This window comes from Thamnophis elegans, chromosome 12, assembly GCF_009769535.1.
Source record: "Thamnophis elegans isolate rThaEle1 chromosome 12, rThaEle1.pri, whole genome shotgun sequence".
In the NCBI taxonomy this organism is placed as follows: domain Eukaryota; kingdom Metazoa; phylum Chordata; class Lepidosauria; order Squamata; family Colubridae; genus Thamnophis; species Thamnophis elegans.
In genome coordinates this window covers 44,548,464-44,558,042 of record NC_045552.1, presented here as the reverse complement: position 1 = coordinate 44,558,042, position 9,579 = coordinate 44,548,464, and the positions used below count along the sequence as shown (strand labels likewise).

At 44.7% G+C, this 9,579-nt stretch overlaps 1 protein-coding gene across 2 annotated transcripts in view; it reads left to right on the top strand.

Annotated features, from left to right (window-relative positions):
• The first annotated feature begins 1,258 nt into the window (after positions 1–1,258).
• RPS6KA6 (ribosomal protein S6 kinase A6) overlaps positions 1,259–9,579 on the top strand; it is a 67,171-nt gene continuing 58,850 nt past the window's right edge. For both annotated transcript variants that reach the window (XM_032227572.1, XM_032227573.1), the window contains exon 1: positions 1,259–1,721. In XM_032227572.1, coding sequence (XP_032083463.1) covers positions 1,521–1,721 — 201 coding nt within the window. In that variant the 5' untranslated portion in view covers positions 1,259–1,520. The remainder of the gene's footprint in view (positions 1,722–9,579) is intronic.

Here is a 9,579-nt window from a genome sequence, read left to right as displayed (position 1 = left end):
TTTGTATCACAATTTCATTCTGATTATAGGCTGCCCTAAATATTAAGAGCTGAACAAAAATAAAGTGTGTGTGTAAAGGGCACATTTTCATCCATGTCATCGTTGTTTTCCCTGGGGGAAAAATATTATTTTACTGGCGTAACCAGGTCTTGAGGTTTGGTCTTGGTTTTAAAGGAGGGGCAGCAGGATGGTCCAGGGATAAAGGAGAGGCCAGCTGCATCAGGACACGCACTGCCCTTCTCAGAGGCTTTAAGGGTCAAGGGAGGTCATCTGGTTTTACTGTTTTCACTGGTTTTATTTTCTAAAAAAGTTTTTGATTGTAGTGTTTCTGAACTGTAAGCTTCCCAAAGTCATGGATTGAGATAAGCAGCCATAGAAATGGAACAAACAAATGGAAAGGGAAGAAGGGAAAGGACAGGGAGGGGAAAGATAGGACAGGAGAGGGAAGGACAGGGAGGGGAATGGTAGGACAAGATAGGGAAGGGAAGTACAAGGAAGGGAATGGAAAGAGAGGACAGGAGAGGGAAGGACAGGAAAGGGACGGACAGGGAAGGGAAGGGGAGGATAGGACAGGGAAGAGAAGAAGGCAGGCTGCAGATCTGGAAGGGGGCGCCTGCTATCTCCTGCCCGATCTGACCTCTGTCTTTCTACCCCGCCATCTCGTCCCCGCAATCATTGCACCGCAGTCCAAGGGTGCGGGATCAAAGGGAGCCGACACGCCCTGCCTGCCCGGGCACCTCTTCGCTCCCAGCAGGCAGGTTGCAGACAGAGCCACTCGGCCGGGCGCTTTTGCTATCGCCAGTCCTTGGCACCTTCCTTGCCCTCCCCTCCGCCCAAGGCCCCCCATTCCCCGCCTGGCGCCTTTGCCACCTGGGCTTCCCCCCCCCCAATCTCTCCCTCCTCCCTTCCCTCCCTCCACGCCCCCCCCGCCTTCCCTCCCTCCTTCCTTTGTTCGGGCTGCGCTCACGTCATCGGCACCGACGTCACCCCCCTCTCGGTGTCCACGCAACCGCTGACGTCACGCCTCCCCGGGGGTCCTTCCCCAGCTTTAACCCCTTCCCCGCCGGTTCCCTCCGACCAGGGAGGGGGCAGAGAGAGCGAGAGAGAAAGAGAGAGAGAGAGAGGGAGGATTCTCCCCTGGCCGCTGACGTCACGGGCGCCCCCTCCCCAGTTCCAGGCGCCGCCCTGGTCCGCCCCCCCTCTCCCACCCCCCTCCCACCCTCGAGGCCGGCGCCGCGCAGTGCCGCCCCCGCTCGCCGGGTCGCCGCCGCCGCGGCAGCAGCAGCAGCAACGCAGCCTCCCCGCCTCCCCAGCCAAGCCAAGCCATGCGCCTCGCCGGAGCGCCTGCTGCCTAGCCCCGGTCGCCAGCCGGCCTCTCTCTCTCTCTTCGCTCCGCGCCGTCCTTCCGTCCCCTCCGCCCGGGGAGGGTCGAGCATGAGCGGCCGCCCCGGCTCGGCGGAGGCAGCCGGGCGCAAGGCAGGGCCCCCGAGTGGCAGGAGCGCGCCGGCGGAGGCGGCGCCATGGTGCCCTTTGCGCCGCCCGAGGGCGCGGAGGAGCCGCCGCCTGAGCCCTTCTGCCCTCCGCCTCCGCCGCCGCCTCCTCCTCCGCCGCCGCCCGCCTCCATCCCCGCCGCCGACCTGCCCGAGATCGCCGCCGCCGCCGCCGGAGGAGGAGGAGGAGGAGGTGGCACCGGCAGTAGCAGCAGCAGTCCGGGCGGCGAGGTGAGCGCCGGGGAGGAGGGCGGCCCGGGTAAAGTTTTTTTTGGAGGGGAGGGGGCGGCCGACGGGCTGGGGGGAGGGTCCGAGTCGGGCTCTCCCCCCCGCCCCCTCATGGTGCTGAGATGGGGGCGCTTCCCTTGGCAGCCCCCTGCCCTCTCGTCTCCTCCTCCTCTTTCTCCTCCTTTGGTTTTTTGGGGGGGAGGGAGGGATCTCTATTCATTAACACACCCCCTCCGAACTTTTACTGACTTATTCCCCGGGAACCCCCCCCAAAATTAAAATTAAAAATTTTTATTTTTTTAAAACAAACATCAAAAATGAAAAATAAAATAAGGTCCGGGATCTAAATTCTTTCCCCGGGACTTTTTCCGAGCGCCGCATCCTCCGCCAGGGATGCGGGGTGCTCCGATGCCCAGCCGGCGTATCTATCCGTCTGTCTCTGTCTGTCTGTCTGTCTGTCTGTCTCTCTTTCTTTCTCTCCCTCTCATCTATTCTATTCTATTCTATTCTATTCTATTCTATTCTATTCTATCTATCTATCTATCTATCTATCTATCTATCTATCTATCTATCTATCTATCTATCTATCTATCTATCTATCATCTATCTATAGAGTGTCCCCGACGCTAGTTTGGTTGTTTGTCCAGGGGATCTGTGGCCCCATCATCCCCACCCCACCCCTACTCCCAGCGAGGCCGTCGGGATTCTTGATACCCCTTTCCTTCCCTCCTGGTTATTTAGCCCAGTCATTCTACGGGCTGCGAGTTGGAGAAGGTGCGGGACATCAGTGCCTCTAATCCCCAGCCGGGCTTTGCTCTCATGAACTAACAGTAACAGAGTTGGAAGGGAATTTGCAGGTCATCTAATCCAACCCCCTGCTCACGCAGGAGACCTATACTATACTAGGGATTTGAACCGCTGAACTGCAGGTCGTCAAGTTTACATAGTCAGTCTTCTTTCTCCTTGTTCTCCATTCCTTAACTTCCGTCTTGTTGTGAATTCAAGGCAGGAGCGCCTGCTTGGAGAAGGGAGGCTGCCCTAATGAACATTCCCCCCTTTAATTCTATGAGAACTGAACTTTAATTTTATTTTCCATATGTAAAACTTCTTTCTAACAGCATCCGCCAATCTAATCCTCTTTTTTAAAAAAAATAATTCTTCTTGGCCACCTTCTCTTTCCTTCCTCATTTTTGCCTTTTGGTCCTCTACGACTTGGGTCTCCAAGAACTTCTGTTTTCTTTTTTTCCCCCTGTCACTTTCCTTCTTTTTTTTTTTAGATCAGGGGAAATCCCTCCTTTCAGACTTGTGGACTTCAACTCCCAGAATTCCCCAACCAGAAGTCCACAGTTCGTAATGTTGCCAAGATTGTGGACATCCGTGGTTTAGAGTCTTTCTGCTCTTAGTTATCTTTGCTTGTCCCTTCCCTGTCTTGTCAGGTCCTCCCTCCAAAATAAACCTAGCTTTGAACTGTTACCAGATGCTTCCGGTTCACATTTTGTTAAGGACCAGGGATAGCAGTGTTCCGATATTTGAGGGGCTGTCACAGAGAGGAGGAAGGGGGGAAACCTATTTTTCCAAAGCACCCGAAGGCCAGACAAGGAACAATGGATGGAAACTGATCAAGGGGAGATTCAACATAGAAATAAGGAGAAACATCGTAACAGTGAGAACAACTAACCAGTGGAACAGCTTTCCACCATAAATTGTGGGTGCTTCATCACTAGAAGCACTAGAAAACCTCAAAGGTCCCTTCCAACTCTGTTATGCTATTCTATTCAGTTTCTGCTGGAATTCTCCTCACCCTAGATGAGGAGATGGGTCCCAGGCACGGAGGATTTATAAATCTTTTTAAATTTAACCCAGTTCCCCTTTCCAGGAACTAAATGTAGAAATGGCTCTACAGTTCGAAAGATAAGGATGTTTTCCACTGTTTGAGTTGCTGAATATCTTGTACCAGTCAAGAACCTAAAATCCAGGATGATCATGCCTACATTCTCAACCTGCAATATAGATAGTCCTTGACTTACAACCATTCGTTTAACAACCGTTTCAAAGTTACAATGGCACTGAAAAAAAGTGGCTCGTGGCTGTTTTTCACATTTACGACAGTTACAGCCTAGTGGTCACGTTGAACAAAATTTGGACGCTTGGCAACTGGCATGTATTTGTGACAGTTGCATGTTCTGAGGTCATGTGATCACCTTTTGTGATCACATGACTTTCCCCGCTGGCTTCAGACAAGCAAAGTCACAATGGAGAGATGCCAGATTTGCTTAACAAATTGTGGTGATTCACTTAACGATGGTGGAAAAAAGGTGGTAAAATGGGGTGGAATTTGCTTAACAACTGCCTTACTTAGCAGTGGGAAGTTTGGCTTCGGTTGTGATCAAAAGTCAAGGACTACTTGCAAAGCTTAAGATAGACAGAACTGTAACAAAACTAGATTCTTTGTGACTGCTTCTACTGTGTTTCCAACAAAAATAAGGCAGGGTCCTATTTTCTTTTGACCCTCGAAATAAGCGCTTGGCCTTATTTTCGGGGAGATCTTACTATTTTTGAGGTGCAGGAGGTGGTGAGTGTGATCACCTCATGGCTGCTGCTGTGTTGCAATATTTTCGGGGAGGGCTTATTTTAGCGGATGTGCTCAAAAGCCCAATTGGGCTTTCTATCCAGGGAGGTCTTATTTTTGGGAAAACAAGGTATTCCTTTTTTTTTTGTAATGTGTGTTTTTTTTTTAGTGCTGTTCTTTAGTAATCAGTCTACTTTACTTCAAAAATTTGGGGGAGGGGTGAGGGAGAGAGAGGAAGAAAGAAGTCTATCCTTCTTTGGGGTATTAACTTACGTTTAGCCCTTTCTATACTTAAAAAAAAGAAATCGTTAGTTTTCATCACTACTTGTGTTCCAACAAACATCTTTGGGTTTCAAAATGATTTCTGAAATATTTTAAAATGCTTTGAACTCCGTACCCTGAATGCTAAAAGATTCTGAATTATTTCTTAGTTTTTGACACCTTTTAAAAATTCTTTTCCCATCCACGTGTCTTTCTTTGTCCTTGAAATGTGCCCTTTAAATAGTCCAAGACACTAACAAAATGTCATCCATGTTTCATTCATCAGCTCTGCAGGATAATCTTAATATTTCATTTAAAAAAATAGGAAGTAATCTGGATGTTATTATCCCTTGCCTCTTGTAAGAGAAAACATAGTGCTCTGTAAATGTTAGAACTAAAGTGGTGAATAATATACTCTTTCCCCCCCCCTGATTTGCCATTGCAAACCTTCAAAAATATGCCATGCATATTTTGTTTATTATTATTATTATGTCCATATTTTCCTTTTCCCCCATTGAACCTAAAATAGTGTTTATGATCCTGCAGGTGCCGTGATCTTATCCTGGTGATTTAGTTTCAGGAACTCTGCCCCATCGCTTATCCTTTATCTATTTCAAGTCCTGAAGTTTGCTCCAAACATTTAAACCAGATAAGAATCTTTGCTCGGTGCTTATATGGCGCATTACATCATTGTTTGCTGAATAAGCTGCAATAGGCAGAGTGTGGACTTATTGCAGCGAGCTCCAAACCATGGTTTCCTTAACTGCACCGTCAGGGCTAGGTTGGCAAAACAAAGTCAGTTCGATAAACCAGATGTTGCAATCAGGAAGTCTGGCAGGGCTGCTTCCTTGAACTGAGTGGGTTTTGTCTTGCCACCACCGTGTGTCTTACTTAGAGGTCTATGATTTATCTGCAGTAGGGTTCACTCGTCCTTAGGGGATGTGGGAAGTGATGTGGTTACTGTTTCTAGCCTAAGGAAAACTTAGGCAACCTCAGGGGCAATCTCTCAAGGGTTTGTTAATCATGAAAAACAACCTTGGTTGCATTCCCATAAGACGCTCTAGGGTGAATCTGTTTATGGTTTATGGTTTTATTATTTATAGGCCGCCCTTTTCCCTGAGGGGACTCAGGGCGGCTTACAATATATAGGGAGGGGAGTACAAGACAGTAAGACATAAAACAATACATAAGTAAAAATAGTACACAACATTCATCATTCGGGTGGGGACGGATTACGATCTTTATCCCCAGGCCTGACGGGATAGCCAGGTCTTGAGGGCTACGTGGAAAGTCTGGAGGGTGGTGAGGGTACGAATCTCCACGGGGAGATCGTTCCAAAGGGTCGGAGCTACTACTGAAAAGGCTCTCCTCCGTGTAGTTGCCAGTCGACACTGACTGGCGGATGGAACTCGGAGGAGGCCTAATCTGTGCGATCTAATAGGTCGCAAGGAGGTAATTGGCAGGAGGCGGTCTCTCAAGTACGCAGTATGCAATCTTGTTTGCAAGCAAGCATGCAGGACGTCTGCATTCACAGGGATGTCGGAAAAGGGGCAGTTTCCTTAACTTTGGCAACAGCTTTTTTAAAAAAAAATCAGGATGGTTTTTGTTCTCTTTTAGGTGGGTTAATTCTAACAGTCTCGGTCCCAGACACTACCAGAGGTTTCATTAAACAAACATACTGGGTGCATCAATTGCTGCCTGAATAGGGAGGGATTTATTTTTAAAGTTAGTCAGCAGTTTCATTATAAAAATAAGCAGTGAGCTCAGCAATAATTTCTTTAATTATTGGTCAGTTTTCTTGCCATTGGATTATTCCTACCATGGCTCTTGCTGGAATTCCCATGTCTAATGGAGTGAGTTGGGAAAATTTACACAGGGGAAATAACCCGCTTCGGCTTCTAGGCCGAAATGCCGAAATATTTGTGTTGCAGAAATGCGAAGGGAGGCAGCTTTCGTTATACCGCAACTCCTTTTTCTAGAATTAAAAAGAGTCAGAAGGGAGCTGTTACATGCGTGCCAGTTTACATGAGACGTTCGTGAAAGATCTTATCCAAATACTGCTCTGAAAACTGGTTAGACTCGAACTGTGATTGCACTTCAAGTTTTTTTTTTTTTTAAGATACTAGTTTTGAAAGGTTCCTCTTGAGAGGAAGTTTTACAATTCGCAACTGCAGTTTTGTGTGTGGGAGAGTTGTGGAAGAGTGACTTACCTTTAATATTTGGCTAGATATTACCAATGGTGGGATTTAACCAGTTCGCACCACTTCGGGAGAACCGGTGGTTAACTTTCTGAGCAGTTTGGTGAACTGGTTGTTGGAAGAAATCATTAGGGCAGAGAACTGGTTGTTAAATTATTATTTGAATCCCACCACTGGATAATTACACAGTAGCGTCATGCTGCAATGTTTTCTTGTAAATCTTATTCCGCTCCTTTGTTGCTTAGCTAGAGAATGTAACATTTTATCAGAAAGGAGTCACTGAGATTGAAACAACTTTTTCTGCAGGATCGTAGCCTTCACATTTTATTCACTCTCTGTTTGTGTGTGTCCACAGAGTGCTATTTTCCGAGGACTGTAATTACCATGCTGTTCGCCATTATAGCTGTATGTACTTTTGAAATATTTCTATGATTGAATGCTTAAACAGGGCCTGTTTGCCTCCATAATTTTTGGCAAACACTGTAGTGAAGTCTCATTATTTGGGTATCCATGCTGAAGATTAGTGCTTTTATTTGAAATTGTTAAATTTAATCCCAGCAGGGTTGGCGAATATAGTGCTTTCTTGCATTTATTCTCCAGGGTGATGAAAACATGTGGTTAGGACGTTGTTTAGAAATTGTACGTTTGCTTATCCTCATATGTATGGGACAGTTTTCATTATAAATGCGGAGTTTATTTTTTTTTTTAAACAATGAATTTTTATTAAGTTTCCTTACAAGTGAAAAATGTAGCAGAAACCAGAAGTAGAGAAATGAAACAAAATGAAAGAGGAAAGTGCAGAGAGGGAGAATGAATGTGTGTGTTTGAGTGTGTCTCTGTGTGTCTCTGTGTGTGTCTGTCTGTCTGTCTGTCTGTCTGTCTGTCTATCTATCTATCTATCTATCTATCTATCTATCTATCTATCTATCTATCTCTATTCATTACTCTATTTATCTGATTGTCTGTCTGTCTGTCTGTCTGTCTGTCTGTCTATCTATCTATCTATCTATCTATCTATCTATCTATCTATCTATCTATCCAGTCAGTCAGTCAGTCTGTCTGTCTGTCTGTCTGTCTGTCTCTCTCTCTCTCATCTATTCTATTCTATTTTATCTCTCCCTCTCTCCCTATCTATCTATCTATCTATCTATCTATCTATCTATCTATCTATCTATCTATCTGTCTCTCTCTCTCTCTATTCTATTCTATCTCTCTCCCTCTCTATCTATCTATCTATCTATCTATCTATCTATCTATCTATCTATCTATCTATCTATCTATCTATCTATCTCTATCCTGTCTGTCTGTCTGTCTATCTATCTATCTATCTATCTATCTATCTATCTATCTATCTATCTATCTATCTATCTATCCATCCATCATCCATCTATTTCTCTGTCTGTCTGTCTGTCTCTCTCTCTCTCTCTCTCATCTATTCTATTCTATTTTATCTCTCCCTCTCTCTCTCTCTCTCTCTCTCTATCTATCTAGTCTGTCTCTCTCTCTCTATTCTATTCTATTCTATCTCTCTCCCTCTATCTTTATCTATCTATCTATCTATCTATCTATCTATCTATCTATCTATCTATCTATCTATCTATCTATCTATCCTGTCTGTCTGTCTGTCTGTCTGTCTGTCTGTCTGTCTGTCTCTTTCTCTCTTTCCCTATCTATCTATCTATCTATCTATCTATCTATCTATCTATCTATCTATCTATCTATCTATCTATCTATCTATCTATCTATCTATCCTGTCTGTCTGTCTGTCTGTCTGTCTCTTGCACTCTTTCCCTATCTATCTATCTATCTATCTATCTATCTATCTATCTATCTATCTATCTATCTATCTATCTATCTATCTATCTATCTAATCTAATCTAATCTAATCTAATCTAATCTAATCTAATCTAATCTAATCTAATCTATTTTAATCTAATCTATTTTAATTTTATCTATCTATCTTTATCTTTATCTCTATCTAGAGTCTACAATCCTTGGCTTACAACAGTTCATTTAGTGACCATTCAAATTGACAACATCGCTGAAATAAAGTGACTTATGAACATTTTTCACACGTGGTTGCATCCTCATGGTCACATGATCAAAATTCAAGTCAGTTGGCAACTGACTCACATTTATTTACGATTGCAATGTCTTAGGCTCATGACATCTTAGATTCCCTTAACAACCGTGTGACCAACTTAACAACGGCAAAGATTCACTTAACAACCCTGCCAAGGAAGATCGTACAATGGGCCACAAAGCTCACTTAACAAATGTGTCGCTTAGCAAACTAAAACTTGCTGGAGTTGCAATCTTCTACCTGTCTTTTTTCCCGCTGCTTTGTAACTCTGAGAGGTTATAGTTCAGAAAGGGGACATGAATTCCTCACCCACCCTATGCAGGGCCTCTTCTGTCAGTGTTTCCTACCCCTTATTCTAACTACAGCTTCCTGCCTGCTCATGCATTGGCTAATCAAAAGATACTAACTGCTTACTGGGGAGAGAAGCTACTATTCGTTCATTTGATCCCCAAGTCAAACGTGCTTGGCTGCTGAGCAGGAATTTCTAGGCCTTTACATTAAATGACCAATGTTTGAACCAAGCTGTGGGGTTGATGTTTGAAGTTTAGCTTGAAACGGAAACAACTGTAAAAAAAAAAAAATCTTTGCTGGCTTATATAATAACATCCTGAAATTGGCACTATCCTCCTGTTTTCTGCAGTTATTCCGAGGCCCTTATACTACTCGTAGTATCGTTGATGCATTAATGGTGGATCCAGAAAAAGTTTTCTCTGGAAATAATCTGGATGTATGAAATAACCAACGTCTTTA